Source organism: Anas acuta, chromosome 8, assembly GCF_963932015.1.
Source record: "Anas acuta chromosome 8, bAnaAcu1.1, whole genome shotgun sequence".
Classification (NCBI taxonomy): Eukaryota; Metazoa; Chordata; class Aves; order Anseriformes; family Anatidae; genus Anas; species Anas acuta.
Window position 1 is genome coordinate 5,710,079 of NC_088986.1, and position 22,046 is coordinate 5,732,124.

Here is a 22,046-nt window from a genome sequence, read left to right on the forward strand (position 1 = left end):
GTGGCTGTCATGCTGCTGATAGTAAGATATCCCCAACTTCCCTGGTTCATTCTCATATGTTGCAGCAAATAAATGCAAGTACCCCTCTTTAGACAAATGTTTATCCCTCTACTTGATTAAAGAAGGATTACTGAAAAGAATTTTAAGACTTGCAACAGGGTTTTGTGAAAATGATAGGATGCTTTGATAATTTCCCAGATATTTTGAGTTTTGCTAGAAAACATATGAAGCTCTCCTTGCTAACTGAAGTGTCTGACCTACTGGTACTGGAAGAAATAAATCTATAAATATTTCAGTGCTCAGAACAACATTCCCGCCTTTCCTGACAGATGATAATTTACAATTACACGAGCAGGACTTTCGAGAGCCAAGACTTGTAGTGCTACTTAGAGACAGGCTGAGCTTCAGTGCCTGTCCTGATGCGCTGATCTCCAGCGCTCCCTGTGACAGCAGACCTTGGGAGAGGATGGGCAAAACTCACATTTCATGCCAGATTTACTTGGGAACACAGATAATACTGGCTTTACAGAACAAAACCCAGGAACCAAATCTCATCTGCCTCCAGGCACCCAGAGAGCAGGACACGTCCCACTGTTGTCCCCGTGCCGGAGATCTGCTGGTCCCCAGGGGCTCGGGCAGCTCGGACAAGGAGGCTGTTCAGCTTTCAGGTGTGAAAGCAAGAGCAGAGGACTCCCATCTCAGGGGATGCTTGCAGGCAGGTGGTAGGATTTTGCAGTCGGAGAAGTCTGTTTGTGTGTGGAAATCACCTCGCATGCACAATCAGAGCTGTTTGCTGTTAAAGGCCTCATGGCTTAAATGAGTCTGTTGTTATGCCCTCGGTGGGCCACGTCTGCATTCCTTGCGCACCCATAACTCCTGGTACTGCCAGAGGGGGGGTCAGGAATGCAGACTTAGAGCCTTATAAAATGCATAGGATTGAAAGAGAAGAGCCAGCCCAAATTCTTCTTTAATTCACTGACGTATGCTGATCAAAAACCTCTTCCAGGACTTTCAGCTTATTAGTATTTCCCAGTGTCACGTTAATTAGGAAATATGCAACCTGTCTAACAGGAGGAAGAAAAATGAGCTGCTGGTGTACAGTGTGTGGATGTCAAATGATTGGCTGTTGGCGAAAAAGCCAACAATGTGAACAATGCACTGCTTTTATTCTGTGGCTTGCTTTTCTAGATTTTTCTTCTTCCCGTTCTGAAACCTTTTACCTTTTCATGTCCCACACACCAGCAGCCATACAATAATCTGGATGAAGTCCAAGCTCCTTTTTTTATAATAGAAATAATAGAATGAGTCCAGGTAATACTTTCCAAATGAAATGTCAGGCAGAAGTGTCACTTTGCAAACATAAATTGTTCAGACTTCAAGAAAAGACGTAGAAATTGGCAGGTCCTTTGTCTGTTACAGATATCTTCCATTATTATATTGTTCCAAAGGGAAAAAAGCAGCTTCTACACATTTAAATCTGTAAACTGGCTCTATGAACTGGGATTCTTTAGGAAGTTGAGAGCTTCGTCCTATGGGTACTTCTTATGCACCCAAATCATTCTGTTGAGTTTAATAAAAGTCCTTGCATGAGTCATGCTCCTCATGAGCAAGTATTTGCAGGCTTTACATTGTAGCTACCATAGAGAATTAAAAATTAATTCAATCAGGAGTTTGCTAGAAAAAAACAAATCTCCACCTCAGATGTTTTGATTCTTGTGTTGGGTGGATCAGCTCACATGCTTAAGTTACTGACATTCATAACAGCTTGGAGCCTTCTATGCCTCCTGCCATCTCACCAACATTAGGGGCAGTGTGTTTTAAAACATTGATGCTATTTAAAGGGTGGCATGACTATTTCCTCTCCTCCAGAAGGGATACACAACCTCACAGGATCCTTTTTCTCATGACATGTTTTTCAATAAAATTTTCCCAATTTGGTAATCAGCTGGGAAGAAAGAACATTTCACAATGTTCATAAGGCTTGTAGGTATTTTGACCAGACATAAGATTTCCTATTGATAGCATTAAATGCTTTGGAATGAAATGTTTTGGGTTTTCCATCTGTAGGCTGTCTGAGATGTCAGCAGCCAATATGACCTGCTCTTTCCCTTTTCGGTCTATAAATAAAAGGCAGCTTGTTTAACAGATCTTGGAGCAGAGAGCAGAGGTGTATATTAATGAGCTTTCTCTAATGGCACACTGGACCTATTTAGCACTACAACTGTGAAGGCTTCTCTTTTTCAGTCATAACTCATTTCCTAAGAAAATGTCAGTTATTGCTTCACCTTATGGTCTGAGCTGTTTAGTTTATAGTTTATTTCTTCTGATCTGTACCACTGACAGATATTCTAGACATGACTGTGATTAAATATGCTTATGAAAATGGTAAACATTTGATAATGTAAGCCCTCGCGGGAGTACGCTGTTATTTCTGCATGGCAACATTCTCAGGTGCATTCAAAGTATAATGTGGAAGCAAAGAAAAAACATTTTAAGCAATTACAGTTATTAGATTAAATTGTTTGGTTAGGAAAATTGTGATGTGTTTAGATCACTGTGAGATAATTCAGTGTTTTCATAAATATGCCTTTTAAATGCATGGTACTCCAGCAGTAACGCTCCAGCATGGCTGCAGTGTAAGATACAGATAACGTGTATTTCCATCTGGTATTGAGCTAATTTAGTCCTGTAAATTTCTACAGCATATTTTTTCCTTGTAGAAGCCTTATTCTGAAAGCACATTAGTTATAAAATCCAATAATTACATCATGCTATTTACTGTAATCATGTGGCATTGTTTTGTGTCTGCACTCAGATGTGTGCAGCGTAGCGGTGTCTGAAGCACACATTGACAGTCTCACAAAAAAAAAGACAGAAGTACTAACTGCAGTATAATTATTATTTTTAATTGATGAACTTGTTTAAGAGTTATGTTGACTTTTACAGACTTTAAGGATCATGCAGTGTTTGTTACAGTTATCCCAGGCATCAAACGTCAACAAAATGTTTAAGACTGTAGGATTAGGCAATGACAGATTGGGACCAGATGTCTGGGAGATACTGTACGTAGCCTTCTCCGTTGATCAAATAGCTCTTACCATCCTAAAGTCTTTTGGAAATTGAACATTCGCTCTTTGTAGTTGAAGCTTAGACACTTCTGGGATTGTGGGGATTGTGGTTATTTAAAAAGGTTGAAGAACCTTACCCCTTGTCTCCAGGAGTAGTGCTATTTGGTCTATACATAACTGTATGTGCACCCCACGTATCAGGGGTAGGTGGCAGGGTTACAAGTGACAGAGAACAGCAGCGAAGTCCAGGAATTACCTTAGGAAGTCCTCCTGGCAGTTCCCTTAGCAGCCGGGTTGAGGTTACTCATCCTTGCCCCTGTACGGGGGAGGGAGGCTCTTCTGCTTCGAGGAAGCCGGGTCCCAGCAGTGCTGCCTTCATGTGTGGACTCACAGGGAAAAACTGCAAAGGATACAGTTAGCAGATCCAGCAAGACATAACAGAGTCAAAACAGAGGTTTTCCTGGAATCCTTCAAAGCAAAGACCTTTCTGCAGCTCCGAAGGAATTGTCCCAGCCTTGTGCTTGTCAGTCCTGGCCAGCTCCTTTCCTCTCTCCCTCTCAGGCCTTTCACCTTTGCTCTTCCCCTCTCTTCAGCCAGCAAGGTTCCCACCCCCACTCCTTTTTCCACTGATTTTCTTCCTTTTTAGCCACTTACCTTTAGCAACCCTGCCTTCCTGAACCTCTGAGCTGTAGTCACACCGCTCCTTGCTGGTGTTTTCTCCCACCTTATGATTAGCCTGAATCGCAGGGCACTGTGACTGCCCCACTCACTGTATGTTATCCAGCATACTGGAGCTGGATAATATGAAGACTAAAAATCAAAAAAATAATAATATAATTAAGAAAAGCCATTGAAGTCAAGGCATATGTGGTGATGGAGCGTTTGGATTATGCGTTAGCACCAAAAAAAGGCTGTTGACCACAGTAAAAGTACAATAAATTCATGTTTCTGTGAGTGTTGCTGCTCGCATTGTAGCTCTGAGCGTTTATGGTAGGGCCTGTTCCTTTTCTTCCTTAAGTCCCAATCCAGCAAACTCTTAAACATATGTGCGTTCATGTGTTTCAAATTAAGCTTGTGTTTAGATGTTTTAGGACATTTGCCATTGGAATTTTTGCTACTGACATCAATGGGAATGGAGCTGGACCTCTAATTAGTTTGGATTATTCTGCATACTTTCCTACTTCACATTAGGCTGTAGATACGAAGCTGAAGACTGATAATCCACTAGAAAAACATGCTGAGGGTCAAAATCCTGCGTTGGTGACTGGATAGCTCAGAAATGACTGGTGTGACATACCAGGTCTTTCTGCCCCTGAGACAACACGGAGTTGAGGGTCAGGCTGTGGAGTGTCACTGTAGTGACTCCGATGCTGGCAAGGTATAAAGTCTGCCAGGGACCCATTAACAAGCAACGTTGCCACCTGATGTCCTCCTGGGCAAGGTGTTTCGATGCCATCTGTCAGAACCAGCCCTTTAGAGAGGGCAGTGGAGCTTGTAAAAGGCTCGGGCCGGTCAGGGGAGACTGCTTGGGTCACGGGGAATGGCTCACACAGGTGGGACAGCACAAAAACGACGGGAGAAGCGTGCTCTTGCTGCTCACCTGGGGCTCAGGTGAGTGAGGCTGCAGAGCTGAGCTGCAAAACAGCTTTGTTAGACCCAGGGTATGATCCCAGGCTACCTTGGGGCTGTGGATCAGGGAATAAAGCCAGGAGGAGTTGAGCTGAAATTGAGAAGGGTGTTGGTTAGCAGGGGGTGATACAGCAGTGTGAGCACGGCACTGATCAGAGGACACTGAAGAAAGGGAGCAATAGGAAAGGAAAGGGAGCTGGGAAACAAAGAGCAAACCACGTTCAGCACCTCACAACTCTATTTACCAGGGGCTGTCCTTGTGAGAGATTTACCAGGGGCTGTCCTTGTCTTCAGAGATCTATGGATTTACCAAGCTCCACTTATTTTTCATGGACTTCAAGGATATTTGCGCATTTCAGATTGCATCGTTCTGAATTCTTTCCCTGATTTTTAGTGATGATTAAACAGAAAGATTGTTTCTTTGGACTCTTCCAAAACTCCTCCTTTTCTGCACCAGCTGAAGTGTTGTGAGGGAGTCGTACCTAACTGCTGAAGCCGTAGGTTGGGTGACTTTGGGTGGATGCCAGAGCTTTCAGGATTGTTTTGATGGGGAAAGATGAAGATACATGCATATCAGGTACTTGTCTGTGCACATAGACCTAAATATGCCATCCAGGTATTAAATACCTGCCCAGAGAAAAGAAAATATTTAGGGCAGTAAAAACCATAGTGATTTTTTCATCTATGAGTGGCTGTGAAAGGCAGAAATTTGTAGTCTGCCTGGAAATGCTCTGTGTGGGTGTCCATGTGCTGGAGTGCATCGGTGTGTTTAATTTGCAGGGTGCAGAGCTGATCTGCATCCAAAGACTGAACACAGGCTGCAAAATGAAGTGCTGGCTTGAGAATCCAGATCACTCCGTTCGCTGATTTGAGATGCTTAAAACACACTGGTCTCGGCAGGATTTGAGGGGCCTTTCTCCATCAGCAGTTCAAATTGCCTCCGTGAGGCACCAGGAGACCGGGTGCCTCCAGCTTACTGCCTCTTCTAGGCACCATCTACGTCTGCCTTCCCTTCCCATCCCTCTGCTTGCAAAGGCAGAAGTTTGCACACACCGATGGGTGTGAGAGGTGTGTGCATGACAAGCAGAACACGTCGGGGGTTGGTGAGATTGTCATTTCTGTGAGGCCACCCAAAGCACCACAGGTTGCCAATGTCAGTCTGCAGAACAAAATCCTGACTCAGCAGAAGGAAGTGGCGAGATCCCAAATTATAGCGGAGCCAAGTTCCTATCTGTATAGAGCCACGAGGAAATCTGCAATGCCATGAGGCTGCAAGGCAGAGTGGGCAAAATGGGCACACCACCACATGTGAGTGTGCAGGGAAGTGTTGTGCACATGAATAAGCATCTGAGCCCGTGTTCTGGGTTTGCTGGTGCATGTGCGTGTACACGTATCTGTGCTCACCTGAGTTAATCCTCAAAGCCCATCCTAGACACAGCTCCTCCAGTGCAGTCGCCTGCTGTCTGTAACACTGAAACTCACCACTGAGCAATGCAAAATACTCTTTCTCTGGCCCAGTAGCTGGAAATTTTAAGCATTTATTTATTTATTTATTCAGATTTAATTTGAAACAGCTACTTCTGTTATGAATGCTATGCAGCATATTATTACTGAGTTCCTTAATGAAACGGGTGCTTAACAAATCAGAATTGCTCAGGTTACTGGTTGTGTAAATGCTGAGGAAAGATCTGAATGATACGGCTAGTAAAGAAAAGGGTGCAGAATGACAGCAGAGCTCCTTTGGATTGATCTTCAAATGGATCAGGTCTTCTTGTAATAGTCTGTGCTCATCTGCTCCACTGTATAGGATTTCAGACACCTGAAACCAGGTTCTTGCCCGCCACAAATAGCTCCTCGTGCTCTCTGTCCGTAGCAGCTAATTGTTATCGCCCACAGTGGATCCTGTGCCAATTAACATTTGAGAGAGCTCATCAGAACACTTGTTCTTTCTTTGGATTTTCTGTACTGGCACCATGTCTTTAAACGTTCAGTACTTCAGACAAAACGTGTGAGATATTTATAACCCGTGTATTATTATTGAGCTACACACCATGTCTTCAGTGACAGATTAAATGAACAGCACAAAATGTTGTGTTTCATCCATAAATTTCAACAGATGTTTGAATGTTGGTTGATTTATTACATGTCCAACTTGGATCTTACACTGTTCTCATTGTGGCTGCACATGGTTTATTTAATAGTGCTTTACAACGATTTTTTTATGACTTTTTCAGTTTGAAGGTTGCAACAAGGCATTTTCTAGGCTTGAGAACCTTAAGATTCACCTCCGGAGTCACACTGGGGAGAAGCCGTACCTGTGTCAGCACCCAGGCTGCCAGAAAGCTTTCAGCAACTCCAGCGACCGGGCAAAGCATCAGCGAACACACCTGGATACCGTAAGCACGATTTCATACCGGGAGTTGCACTGAGGTTTCCAATAGTCCTTGCACACAATCTGTCCTGAAACTGAAGGGTGACTTTTCCTTTTCATGAGGAGCATCTCAGAAAACTCAGCTATAAGCAACTGTACTTTTGTTTTTAATTCAGTGTTATTCAGAAATAAAAAATGGCTTGATCTCAGAGAGGCAAATTCAACTGTCTTATTCATGCTGAGGAATAATGTACACAGGAATAAGTTACTCAGCAAACTCTCCCATTGTTCCCATTCCAGTAAGAGGAGGCACCAGTACAATAAGGTATAGTATGAGTGAAAGCCGAGTCATCGCTGCTGTGCTCAATGTATGTCATTGTCTCACTTCCTATCCTGTGTTGCTTCATTAAAGTCTGTTCTGAATGAATGCAAAAGCAGCTCAGACATCTAATGGAAGGTAAATGCCTCTCAGTTTTGGACATAATTTTGTAAAGGTAAAGATACAGCTGTGGTGTAAGCTAAATACCCACCAGCAGTATGAACTGTAAGAAACAAATTCACCTTTATATAGAGTTGGTGGTTCTGGCTCAGCTCTACAAGTCTTCCCACTTGCCATGCAGAGAAGATGGGGACCTGTCTGGTGTCTTAGGCTCTGATAAAATTAAATCGCCATATTATGGGGAAAGAAAGTAAGTAGGCAACTCTGTAGATGAGTTAAGTCCCCAGCATAAAGCTTTTAAAGAATAACAGCCCAAGTTGTTCCTTTGTCTTTTTCAAAGAAATGAGTATACGGTTTAATGTTTGGCCAAGTGTTTATGGGGCAGAACTTTTGAGTTTAATTGATATTTACTTTTTAAGCAGTTACACATTTCAGACAGTGCAGCATTAAGGAATGTCTCATGTACATTATGCCTTGCAAAAACAAACAAGTAAGAGAAGCGAGTCAGTCACATTTTCCAAACCAAAGCACACTTACAATAACAATGTTTTATTTATTTGAAAGTCAACCTGAGATATTTGAATTTGTAATTAGTTCTAAAATGCCTCTCTTTTGAAACTGGATATACTAAATTGGGTGCATGGTTTTGAAATGTAACTGCTTGAATCTAATGGATATATTTTTTATTAGTCAGACTCACAAATGGAATGACATTTATTAGTTTTGAAAGATAATTCAATGAGTTAACAAAATAAGCAAAAATATTTATATCTGTTGATCTGTGCACTATTGAAGATAAATCTCTTAACTTTCTATTTTCTTTTCTTCTTCCTGTATCTCTGTCTTAATTGTCTGAAATGCTCATAAATCAGCAAAAAGGTACAGTAATCATTTTCTACTAACTTTCTTAAATGACTAAAAATATCATCCATGCTATTCCGTTTCAGGTTCTTCAAAACTGTTTCTGTAACTCTACACTATACTAAATGACTTCCACTTATTTGCATTAATTGAAGTCCTGTGATTTGACTTGGTGTATTGTATGAATGTAAAAAATAATGGGGCTACGGGATGGTGCTACTGTATAGACTGCACACTGTGTTAGCTCAGTGGCAAAATAATTGTCCACAACATCAAAGAAAATGGCCAAAGCAAATAGTCAGATTTTCATCTAGTGTCCATATCACTAAATTGAATGATTCTATCAGTAATTCAGATTACACCAATTATTTGAAAAATACTCTGCTCTTTGTTCTGCTGAGGGATTTGTTGAAGTTTTCCATGGTCCTTCCTCAGGTGTCAGTTCCCTGTGTGTTCCAGACACTCTCCATAAATCTGCTTTGCCCTATAACTTTCTGGGTAGGTGCTGTGTTAGCCTGTAAGGCCATGATTTGGTGAATGATTCTATTATTCCTTAAGAAATTTCCTGCTGGCTGGGCAGAGCAGCAGTACATATCCTCTTGAGGTACTTACAAAGAAAAGGGGTTTATACAGACTACTTATTCCTTATTGAGTGCATTTGGAATTGGTTTTAAAGCTTCTTAATGTAGGTCATTCCATCATTTATCTACTCCAGGAGGAGAATCTGTAAATAATTTCAGAGACTTACTGTGTACGCTAGTTTGATCAGATCTCTCCTAAATCATCTGGAAGTAGATCTTTCTCCTAGGCAGAAGCAGAACAAAGGGAACGTATCTGTCCTTGTGGTAGAAAGGGCACGTCATCACTCCTCCACGAGTACAGCAACCAGTGTAAAGGACCTCACAGTCACTTCTCCCAAAACTTTTTTTTTTTTTTTTTCATTTTGTGCATCCTCCATCTGAAATCAAGGGGAATAAAGAATGTGACCCTGGGGTCATGACAAACCAGTTTTCTAGCTTTGGGAAAGCACCAAAAAGACTTACTGGTACAAGTGAGAAGGCCAAGATTATGTTGACAGATGAGGCAAGAAAACAAAGCACAATGGCATGTTCGGCTTTGAAACGCTGTGAGCTTTGACACACAGCACTCCTTGCTACCAGTTAAGTCAATGGTTACTTAACAACAAGTGCCAGAGTCCCTTTGTTCAGCTTGGTAATTGCACATTCACTTGGCTGCCGTACTGCGGCACGGAGATAGTGTTTCACTAGCTGGAAGTAGGCATAACTGAGAGGAGAACTTGGTGAGGCTTTCCATTGCTGGGACTCCAGAATCAGCAGCTAAATTGGAGTGCCCTTTAAAATTTATTTATTTTCATAGGAGAAGAGCACGCTGGAACTGCTTGCCCAGGCTCAGATGGCTTTCGTAGGAAAGTGCTCATGTTGTGCCACGTTTCAGCGAGCTCTGACGCATGCCAAAGTCAGCTGGAAAGGTCTTCCCAACAAAGTCAACAATAGTGGATTTTTGTTTCTGTATTGATTTGCTCAGATGTTAATGTTTGATGCAGGTTGTTTGCTTAGGAGTTATAAAAAGAAAGACGTTGATGTTGTTCAAAACAGGAAAAGGGTATGAAGGAAACCAAATGTGTGCTATTCCACGTTTTACTCTGCTGCATGTGGAACATAGTTGTTGTAAAAACTATGTAAACCAGAATTAGAAACCAGAACTTCTATATTTATAATTTTGTTGGGTGTTCTTGTGATCATTTAGTCTACTGTTAAGGCTAGAAGACTTAATGCTCTCAAAGCCCATCCAATTACATCTCATTAGCATTTAATTCAGCTCAGTAATATATCCAGTGTGCAGGATTACAGATGTGTCAAATGCTCTCAGCACTTGTCTGGAGAGCAAAGTCAGAGCCATCGGCGCTGCTCCTCTGTTTGCGCTGTGTCAGGCGTTTGTACTCAGAGGAGTTTGCAGATCTGGAAATGGCAAGCAGAGCAAGCAGCTCAGGCTTAACGCCGTGGTGCACAGAAATGGTTCTGTGTCCTTCAGGGCTCTGTGTGCCAACTGCAGAGATGCACAGGAATATGAAATCATTTCCCTTTCCTCACACCTACAGAAACCGTACGCCTGTCAGATTCCTGGCTGCTCCAAACGCTACACCGACCCCAGCTCGCTGCGCAAGCACGTGAAAGCTCATTCAGCCAAAGAACAACAGGTGCGTAAGAAGGTAAGACTCACCAGGCAAGAAGTGGCACATCTCCAGGTCTCCACAGTTTTTAAATTTAACTTTAGTTTATATATTTTCTAATCAGGGTTCCTCTGCGATACCGCTGCAAGAAAACTCAAATTGTGCTCATTTCCCTGTTGGATTTTGATCATTATTGCTCACCAGCTCACTTCATAGTTCTGCACTTCTAAGGCCACCACCTGGTAGTTTCACTTTGTCCCACATTTTCTGCCCAACCATTTCTTTCCTGTTCACAAGCCCAAATTTTGTGGTCATTCGCATGAAATGTTCACGCATTGAGTCTCTGCAAACAGCTAGTAAATACATGCTAGCAGATTATCTCAAATTCAAGTGAAACAAAGCCAGCATACTATGGAAACGTCAGAAAAGGAGTGCTTGTAATTGGTCAGAATGAACCCCCCCACGCTTCTCCCACCACATCTGTGTTTTAAACACATTTACAAGTCAATCCAAACCCAGGCTGCTAGTTGTGTTTCACTAGTATTAGATTCAAATAAGCATTTTGGTTTCTATGGGCTGAATCCTGAACTCATTATTAAACGGAGAGGCTTATGGGCTCCAGCCCAGGATCAGAGACTTGTTTATTACGCATTTGTACACGCAGTTTGTAAACAGATGATTGGGACCCCACAGAGCCGGGCTGTGACAGAACAGACCATGAGCATATTTGCGGCCCAGGAGTGGCAGGGAATACACGGCTTAGCAAGCAATGACAATTAGCTCCAACAAGCAGCAGTGGTGTCCTCAGATCCAGTCAGAACTTTTATGTCGGTGGGCAGGGCTGGAAAGGACTGCCTAGGATTGCAGCCCAGCTTTGTTTTATAGGGTAATGTGGTTTCACTACAGCTCTCGCCTTGGTAGGTTTCCTCAGAGTGTGCTGTGCACATGCCTCCCACACCAGAGGTTGCAAAGCACTTCTCAACTATACCATAGGGCAACCTTTAGGTCCTACTGACCGTAAGAGACAAAAAGCTGTAACTGTAATTGGCCACAGAAAGAGGTAGATTAGAGTCAAAATCTTTTGCAATAGCAAGATCTTTGCAACAGGAAGATTTGTTACATGAAATTCTCAGATGACCCCGGAAAGCAACCATGCTCTGTGTTCTGAGGGAGAGAACTGCCCACCTTTTTCCTTCCAGTGGTTGCTGACTTCTTGGGAAAGGAAGGAGGGAGTTCTTGGGGAAAGGAAGGAGGGAATTCTTTCCTAACAGCAGATATGGGTATTGTTTGTTCAGCTCTGGCTACAGGACTGAATGCAGGAACTCATTAGCACCCTTTACGTCTGGACAAAGGAACAGTCCCCATTACTACACCCCAACAACTTATGAGGCCAATTGCCTGTTTTGCAGAGGAAGGTGGGGAAAATACCTAAATCCAAACTTTGCATTAAGGGGCAAAAAGTACTTCCTGGATAAGCAGGGGGAGGCCTTAAGCATAGAAGGAATACAGCAGGGCAAATGCCCTGCACACACATTGAAAACTCGGGCTACTTGGACATACCAGGACACCAAATATCCAGGGTTTCATATCTCATAATCTCCTAGCTTGAGGAGTTTTTCTGCATGTATATACATACCCTCCCGTAGACTTATCAAGACTATCTTAAAATAATGTCAATTTCTTGCTTCCCACACCTTATTTGGTAGACCAAATCTAAATCTGCTCTCCTCCAGAGGTTAGAAATCATCTTCGGATTTCCTGTCTCATTTGCCCATGATAACTTTATGAATGTTTGATCCTTTGTCTTTTTTCCTTTAACCTAAAAGGCATTTGAGAAAGCAGTAGATTGGAAGAGCATTTTGATCAGTCTCTCTTAAAAGGGACCAAGCTGAATCTGATTCATAAAGAAATAATAAACAGATATTTCACTTAATCATATTACAGGAAAAAAAAAAAAAAAACCACACCATCCTTTCACAACTAAGTAAATCTCATTGCTATTGAAATAGTGATGGTCTACGTTGGATTTCAGACATAGGATAAAAAGGGAAAATATTGTTCACACTCACTTGCTCAATTTTGGTTACTACTCTGGAAAGGCAGTTTCCTGTTGGCATCAGCTTCCTCGGAGTTCTGAGTAGCAATGATTTAGCCAAGAAAGAAAAATGCTCTGCCCGCATGTCTCAGTTGAGATATGCTACCAAAATGCGCCATCTCTGATACAAAAGAAAATGCCCTGTGCATTTTGACTTACATCAAAGGAACCCTGAATATTACGAACATGGCTTAGATGACTGCAGCGGTAATATTTGGTTGTTCTGAACAGCTTTACAAGCACAAAATACGAGAAAGTTAGCTGTTAATTTAGTAGTAGTTTAAGTTTAATTGGCTGCAGATGCACTTTGTGATCCAAATGTTAGATGTTTATCTTGATCAAACAAATGGCTGTATAGCAGAATTCTGAATAGGTTTGCCTGGATCTTTTATTTAGAATAACCAAACCCAGGGGAGATTGGTATGCAAAACTGTAAACAGAGAGACAATAACTATTTATTAATGGCTATAGAATATGATGGCTGTGTGTGTAATGTGAGCACTATATTATGACAAAAGCTTGGCAACGTCAGCATGTTTGAAAGAGAATTAGAAATGCTTTTCTTTCTTAATTCTCCTCTCCTGCTGTTTTTAATATGATCGACATTGTGGTTTTCAAGAGTTTGCTTCAGACACTTTTGCCAGAGCTTTAATTTACTTGGAGAACAGCTGACATATTGGTGATACCTCGTACACATTACTGACAGCACATTATTCCACCAGTTCTAATCTGATAAGCACAAACACTTTTCTTTCCCTATCAAATGTCTTTCCAAGTGTCACAGTAACAACGTCATGCAATCCTTTTGCCACAGAACCCAAGAAACTATAGAAAGCCTGAAAATATGCAGTTAAACTACTATGGAAGGTTTGAAGAAACCCAGGGTACATTACTGTCTGGAGCAAACTGCTCTCAGTTTAAGATTAACACACTTAACTTGTGTGCTTAAGAAAACCCAAATTATCTCTAATTAGAAATACCAACTAATAGATATATCCTTAATTATACCAAGTTGCTAAGAATGTCATTTTGCTCCTTCCTTCTGTACATAATCTTTAAGCAAAGAGACATATGAATTTAATTAGACGTCATTTGGTTTACTTTGAAACAAAATGTTTGTTTTATCTTCCTCTTGTAGCTAAATTCATGTACTGATATCGAACAGGATGTACTAAGTGAATGCTTAGCTATACAACAGCTCCACACATCTTCACAACACATTTTGGATGGGAAATGTGGTCGATCTGTAGGTCATCATGATTTAATTACAGGTAAGAATATTTCTAAGTATCATGCTAATGTCAAAAAAGCTTGTGGGTCTGATTTGCCACAATGGAAGAGGTTAGAAAAAAATACATAATAAAATAAAATGAAATAATTTTGTGAGTTCTTTGCTAAGATCATTCATAAAACATTTTAGCTTAGGGCCAAATGAATCTGTTTTAAATTGATTTAGTAGCTCAGTTCAAGCTTTCCAGATAAATCCTAGCTTTTTCCTGTTGAGACTTAGAGAAAACCAAAGGTAAACTGGGATTAGAAAACAAGAATGCCAGATGCTCATTCACCTGCACCAAGGGATGAGCTGGTGCTCTTTATTACTGTATTTTGCTTTGTAAGAGTACTAAATGACTAGAGTTACTTAGGGAAGAATTTCATCCTTTTTTTCTCACACCAAATGTTAAAAACAGCAGCAACAAAATCATCCTGTTTGACACCTCCTATTCCACTTTCTAGTTTAAGTTGCACTAAAACGTTGGAATGTACCTGCTGAGCAGGATGGAGTAGGAAGGGAAATGACCCATCATTCCAGCAGCGCTCCCCTGGGAGTCTGCACTCCCGGTTTATATGTGGCTCCGAGGTGGCAGGAAGCTGGAGGGACTTGGGGGAATTACTTCAATGCTCTGGCTTTGTCATCTGCACTCCTGAGATGTGTGAGGGCAACACATGGCCTCTGCTCTCCACCCTTGGCAGTCCAGCCTCTCCCTTCCAGGCAGGACAGGAAAGCCCGGTGACATTGCCCTCAGGATGGGGTGTGGTTAATAACCTCAGGAATAGCCTCAGATTTCAAGTGGCCACAATAAAACAAGAAAAAAGTTACTGCTTACAGATAAATGGACCAGCCCTGACCTCACAGTGTCAGTTCTGAGAACCTCTTCTGAAATTAAAGGTTTAGTCTGTCAATAATACTGGGTTTCTCCAACAATTTCTTTGCCGATTGTATCAGTCTGTTACAGGGTTGTTGTAAAAAACTTAGTAAATCTTTCGTGATACTTCCATCAGGTCACCCTATAAGAGACCCCATCACATGCACAGTATGAAAAAGTGCTAGGGAAAATAAATCACTATTTTACAGTGAAACAGAGATTACTTCATATTATGTGTGGTGTAATTCCATAGGCAAAACTGTTCCTCTATCATTATTTAGGGCAAATAAGCTAAAGTGCTGATCCTTACAGATTTAAAGCATAAGGACATTCCTGCTGCCACCTATAGTTTGCATGTTTGCTCTTTCACATAAGCAGAGATAATATTTCTGGACAAAGCAGCTGTAATACTGTATATAGGATATGTATGGATGAATACAGTATATGATGGTCTCTTAATGCCACTTGAAAATATGAAAGTGTTCATAGTTTGAGCTTTTTTTTTTTTTTTTTTTTCCAAAGAAACCACATTATTAATGTGCAGAGCTCTGGGCTTTAGGGATCACTTGGATTCCTGGAGAGTTTCAGTTTTGTCTTTCTCCAAGTTAAAGCACATTTTAAATATGTCAGGGATGAAAGCCAATCATAGAAAAATGAAATATGTAAAAAACTCCCGTCCCTTGTGTCAAACTTCAAAGCAGGTTTGTGCTTAGGACTGAGTAAGACAGTGAGCAAAAGAATATTTTGCAGTCAGAGGAACCCATTGTTTGCTTAGATCTTCTTTTACCTTCCTTGTAAATTGCTTCATGGCTGCTCACATTCAAGTCCAGCTGTGCCCAAGGGCTTCTCTCGCCCTCCCTGCAAAGGAAGTTATCTCCATTCAGGTAACCCCATGCAGACGTCTCTTCTGGGCATGCCCGTTTTGTTATTGTTTTTTTTTTTTTTTCTGGTCTCTTTCTGGCATAAAGCTGAAAAAAAAAATGCTGCTAGTCACAGATGCTCAAAGTACCATTTTGGCAACAGATGTTAAGGTTAAAGGCCAAGCCATTTAAATTATTGATTGATGACACATATTTACAAGCTGAGGTGGTCAATGCGTGAAGAGGCCCAAGATGCACAGCCCTGAACTGGGTTGGGCTTGCAGGAGCAGTCATTTATAACAGCTCCAAAGGCTTCTGTGCGACTTCAGGTACTAAGAATATCATAGCTCCCTGCTGTAAAAAAGGGAAAAGAAGCTGGAAGAGAAGATGAATTTTTGGAACTATTGAAAATGATACTGAGTGAGGCTGGAATAGCAACTGCTCTTCCTCCTTGACTTCTTCCATTGTAGAGGCACCTGGTTTCTCAGGCAAAGGTTGTCCCTGGAGCAAAGGAAATGCAGCATTTCTCTGCTGTCATATGACTCTTCCTTACTGTTAGGGATCGGCAGTGGGAAGGACTTGTCCACCCTCGTGTCAGCAGATACCTCTTTCTTTCCTGAACAAGGCAGTTCGCTCTCATTCTTTCCTGATACATGTAAACTGCCACTGCCATTATTTCCTTCTAAAAGCACTGTTGTTGCTGGGTTTCACACCCAGTCATGGGATCCGAGTGACAGCAGCAACTCCAATTTTTGAGTGTTTTAATTCTGTAAATACACACATTGAAATTTTGACAGCCAAAATGAGTTCCAGTAGCAGACTAAATGGCTCATGGCCTGCGTAGAGCCTAGCGCGGTACGCCCAGCACAGTGCCCACGAGCAGTGAAAGGTCTGTACCTCTGAAGTGAAGTTAATATTCTGTTGGAGTGCCCTTGTTTTGAACTTAATATTAAATAAATTAAATTTGGCCCCTAGTGACTCAAGAGAAATGAATGATGTCTCACTGCAGACTCGCATGGAATCCCATAGTAAACCCCGTCTTCCATTGCTTGTGCCACATGGCCTTGGAAATACTCCTAATTACAGGCAGACACCCCCTGCAAGCAAAGTGAGCAAACAATAGGGGCAATGCTTGGCCTACGTTGGCTCATCTTTCGGCTTTCTCGCTATCCAGAAGCTTCAGGGGCGGACGCGGCCCGCTCTAAGCGGAAGGCTGTGCAGTCTCAGAGCTTCATCACCAGGCCCAGGAGCACACGGCCCCGTGCCTGGTGCCAGAGCAGCCTCGCAGCTCCCTTTTTGCTCTCCCTGGCCCAGCGTTGTGCAGATCGGGGCTCTGGGCCTAGTCTCATTTCCTTAGGAAGCGAGACTTACGTAATCGTTGTGCTCGCCGCTGTCCACATGTGTCAGTCCCCTTCCCCACAGTATTATTTTTTTAATCCCTTAGCCAAGCTCAACCACATTTGACAAACGCCCCAGAGATAATTGCGTTCTGATGAGTCTCATGAATCCTGGCAGCTGGATACCAGAGAGTGGCACCCAAAACGAGCGTTCCCCCCCGCGGGAGCAGCAGGCAGGGCTCAGCTGGGCCACATGCTGCTTGGCAGCCGCCAGCGCACGTGCTGCGCCACATTTGTCAAAGCGTCACAGAGGAGATGGGGACAGCTGGCTTCATCCCGACGTGCTTCGGCTGAGGTTGCGGTGGGCTGCCGAGCGAGCGGTGCTGCGGGGCCAGGCTGTCAGTGCGAGGGCAGCCAGCGGCCTCTGGGGTGAGGCAGCACACGCTGCGGTGTGGCAGGAGGGCCGGGGGGACCTGAGGACAAGAGATGCCACGTGTCCAACCCAGCAGGAGCGAAGGCGTTGTGGTGAATAAAGATGCAGGAAAAGGAAAGCTCACTGGTGAGCTAACCCCACAAACCTCAGCACACATGCTCCAAGCGGGGTGCTTTTCCAGAGGAGGTGTAATCAGTAAGTGAAAACACGGATTAATTCAGGGTAGATGGAAGGAGCCCTGCTTCAATGGGAGAGGAGCTCCAAGCCCAGTGTGGGCAGTGGGTGTCTGCCCAAGTTGTTCCACAGCTGGGTAAATTCCTCTGTGTACTGGTCCTGGCAAAGTGTGGCAGAAAGGGAGAGCAGCAGCAATTGTGGTTTCATGTTCTTTTCTGATGGGGTGGGTTTGAGTGCATGGGATTGTGCAGGACACAGCTCTCAGACATAAGGATGTGTGGATGTGTGGGGTGTTCTTATTAACTTTTTTTTTTGCCTCTCTAGAGGGGTGTGCTGGCTGTGATTTTCTTGTTGTAAAGGTAATACCTGAGCAGTAGCTGAGAATCAGGTACTGTGGCACTCTGTCTTCATCCACCCCAAGCAAAGAACTGCAACCATCCCTGGTAGCTGGGGCAGTAAGGAAGAGCCGAGGGGAGACCTCTGAAACATTCATGAACTGTTCAGGGGTGGGACTGTAAGACAAAAAAAAAGTATGTGTTTACTGGCTGCTACACTATTAGAACTCTCTTCTGTGAGTTTTTTAACTTTTTTTGGGTGAGCTATCACCAAGGGGCCATTAAGGCTATCTCAGTCAGATAGAGAGCACAAACCTCCCTTCCTAGATTCAGCAGTTTCCTCCAGGCTGTGCTATACCTGAACTGCGTGTGGAAATACAGCTCAAGTGTGAAATGACACAGCACAAAGTTGAATGGGTGTTTGGCTCATCTGCCAAGCCTGAGAACAAATGTGTGAACAAGAAGGATCTGTGGGAAGTGGAATCGATTATATCGTAAAATGGGCTGAAGTAACAGCATTCTCACAGTGTAGCATCCTAGCTACTGGCTTACTGTTATCAGAAGAGGCTTTGACAAATAAATCCTCGCATCACCTGGGAACATCTGACTTCTTAAAACCCCTTCTGTCTGGCTTTCGGTGCAGAAAGCAAGTTGTTTTCACTGGCTGGTTGACAAATGTTCTGTCTAGCGGGAGACAGAGATGATGTGGTTCATTTTCGTTCTTTTAGATCTGTCAACAGCCGAGGACTCATTGTTCATGAGAGGTTTTTGACTCATCTGAAGTCCCTGACAAAGGTGGCTGGAATCTTGCCCTAGTGGTTCTAACTCTTCAGTCACAAAGAAACAGATGCTGATGTTCAGCCGCTGCTTACCCACCCGGAGGGCTGTCACACATTCCGCCTGGCCTCAGCTTTTCCTGTTGCTTTCAGCCCGTTACATGTCCCTCAGAGGGTTTGGGACGAGAGCCATCCCAAACCCTGCCAGTGGTGTGGGACACGGCAAAGCACGGCTGACACACAGCTCCCTTTTCCTCGGCGTGTAACTCACACACTGAGCAGGACGGGAAAGGTGGACACTGCAGAAAGAAAGAAGGCAAAGAAACTAGCCCTCAGAGGATGTGTGGGGACCACTGAGCTGTAGCTGGGCACTGGGAGCTGGCAAACCTCGTCTGCCCCCCACAACTTTCACAGTACAATGTCAGTGGCTGCCCTAGTCCACGGCTGTGTACATGCCTCAGTGGGCCAAAACTCTGGGAGCTGTATTGTAGGTAAACACAGAAGGGAGGAGACAGGCAGAGAAGCAGAGAAAAGAAGACCAGGCTTTGCCAAGAACTGCACTTAGAGGAGCCAGGCCTTTTTCCCCCCTGCCATAGGGTGGCATGAGCAAACGGCATCTAGAACGCTGAAGTACAGCGAAGGCAGGGTGAGAGTCCTGCCAGGTCCCACAGGCTGCTGGGGGGAGTGCGTCCACATCTCCAGTCACAGGACCATCCGAGAGTGTTGGAGGGGAGACACACACGTGTCAAAATGCCCTGATACAGCTTGAGTGCCATGGCAAACACGGGTATTCACTACCATGCTGTGTGTCTGGGTAGGCGACTGCCCCAACAGAGGTGTGCTGCCCCATGTGTGTGTCGGGGTGGGCTGGGGGACAGGGAAGGAGTTAGAAACTATCATGTCACTTGGATTCTCCTTTCCTTGCTTATTTTACATTGCAAAATGATGTTTGTTTGTTCACAGGCATGTACAGTGGTTCCAGTGCTAACCATAACGGTCCCTCACCAGGTGTATTGCCACCTCCTCACGACATCCCTTCAAGGCACCATCCTCTTGACTCCACCCTCTCCAGTCCACATCACCACCAGTCACCGTTGGAAAGTGCCAGGGAAGGGTATGTGTGTGAAACATGCTTGGCCTCTGTCTGGCATGATAGTGAACGATTAATTGTTTATCTTGGTTTGCATGAATGCTGTTTGAATGAAAAACACTGACTCAAACTAAGCAATTCCATTTGTTTTAGAATTATAGAGTAATTTAATTTGGAAGGGACCTCAAAAGTTCACCTCATCCATCCACTGCACAAAGCAGGGCAAACTTTGACATTTCTAAAAATTTGACATTACAGCCGTATCTTTGTCTTCCACGAAATACACTGAGATTTTGTTTTTCTCCACAGAGTGCAATTGTATTTAATTTTTTAAATTCTTCCTCAATGACTTCTTGTAGATTTGGGTAAGTGCAGAGAACTTTTCTTAGCTAAGATGAAAAAATTCTCAAAGGGTAAAATCCAAACTATGACTCACTCGGGAATAAGGCAATGTTTGCCTTTGTAAGACTTAGTTTGTGTCAGAATGGCAAGTTTTCTCACTTCCTTGCTCTCTGTTGAGATTTTTGGTAATACATTTTTCAGCTGTAAGCATTAACCAGTAAGATCCTAATCAGGGAAGGGGATATTATCACAATGATTACAGAGATTGCATTGCTACAGTACAGATTGTATTGCATCACTACCTTATGTGATATTCCTATTTTACCATTTCTTCAAGGACCTCAAAGCATCTCAACAGCAAAGAATCTCTGTAAGCCACAAAATTCAACTCATCTTTCTGCTACACTCATGGTGCCTTCACTCATGTAAATCACACATCAAACTTGCATTTTTTTTCTTCCTAGTGCTTTGGACAGGGAGGGTACTCTGATTTTGCTTTACTGATGGGAACTTGAGATACAGAGAGATGAAGACTTTTTACCTAATAATATGTTGGGGTTCTTCAGCAAGGCCAGTGAGTGAATGTAGATTTTTTTTCTATCTTTGTCAGTGGCTGACCTATCCCTTTTTTTATATGGGGAAAGGAAAGCCCAGGAAGTTTTAATTGTACTCTTTAAGCAACAGATAGAAGGTGGGGTACATGGAAAGAGTGCAACAAGGAAAATTACACCTGGAATAGTTGAAGAACTGTCTGACTGAGGAAGTTCAATTAGGAACAAGCTGTTGCCTTTTTTTTTCTGAATTGGGGAATGAATGCTGTAGCAAGCTTAGCTTCTATGCCCTGTTCCTCCCTCAGCCACCTCTTCTGACCCGTGCCAGGACCCGTGCCTCCCCACCATTCAATGCATATCTGCCCATCATAGGAGTAGACTTTGTCCCTAAATTACTGAAAAGCTTACATAAGGTGCCTGTGTCCAAACCCTCTCCCCCCTGCCCTGCCACCCACATTCCTCACCTTTTATTTCGCGTTGACAGACTCATGCCCATGACAGAGACATGGCCAACAGGAGGCACTGGGCAGGAGGACTTAGGTGGAAGTTGCAGCAGGTCAATGTGAAGTTTTCTGTAGCAGAGAAGGCAGTGAGTGCAAACAGGAGGAATGGAGATGAGAGTCAAAAATGAAGGTAATCCTCAAGCTACTCTTTCCCTGCAGCATGGGACTAGTTGAGCCCAGGGGAGCAGGGTGCCTTCCTCCATGCTCCCCAGTGCACTGCCCAGCTGTTTCTTCCTTGAGTTGGTTCTAGGGTAGGCTTTCTAGGGTAGGCAAAAAGTCCAACCGAGAATGAAATGGCCTAAAGGTACACTATAGGAAGAACTTAACAGGTAGTCAGTAAGGTAGATTTGTTTCAAAAGCACTTTACCTCTTGGTACTGTTAATAAAAAAAAAACACAAAAGCAAAGATCTGACCAGAATAAGGGCAGCAGTCAACTTGCCAGTTTGAGGGGTTGGAAGGTCCCAGATAAATTCTCCGTCCTGCCCCTTTGTGTCTCCCCACCAGAGTACAGCACTTCTCTTCAGCTCTCACTGTGCTGAGTGAGCTGAGCTCCTCACCGGCTCCTTCTCCAGACGTTTTGATCATTTGCTTAGGCCAAAGCTTACATCAGAATGGTCACTGCTGTTTTCAGTTCTAGTGGAATTAGGATTCTTCCTCAGAGGAGACGACAGTGCTGATGCATTATCTCAGTGCTTACAGACTTAAGCAACGCAAAGTCTTTGTGGAAACACCATAGTTAATATCCTATGACAAAATGTAAGTCTGGGATGATAACGGATTTCTAACCATGAACCAAACATCAGGAAATAGAGAAGGGAATGTATTTTTAATGGTTATTTTAAAACA

General features: G+C 43.2%; 1 protein-coding gene across 3 annotated transcripts in view; it reads left to right on the top strand.

Moving 5' to 3' along the window:
• The window catches only part of GLIS1 (GLIS family zinc finger 1), a 189,419-nt gene that overhangs the window by 143,843 nt on the left and 23,530 nt on the right, over positions 1-22,046 (top strand). For 2 of the 3 annotated variants that reach the window (XM_068690614.1, XM_068690616.1), the window contains 4 exons: positions 6,932-7,093; positions 10,488-10,598; positions 13,793-13,925; positions 19,677-19,827. In XM_068690614.1, the coding sequence (XP_068546715.1) occupies positions 6,932-7,093; positions 10,488-10,598; positions 13,793-13,925; positions 19,677-19,827 (557 nt within the window). The remainder of the gene's footprint in view (positions 1-6,931; positions 7,094-10,487; positions 10,599-13,792; positions 13,926-19,676; positions 19,828-22,046) is intronic. The other variant, XM_068690615.1, reaches the window with a different exon arrangement.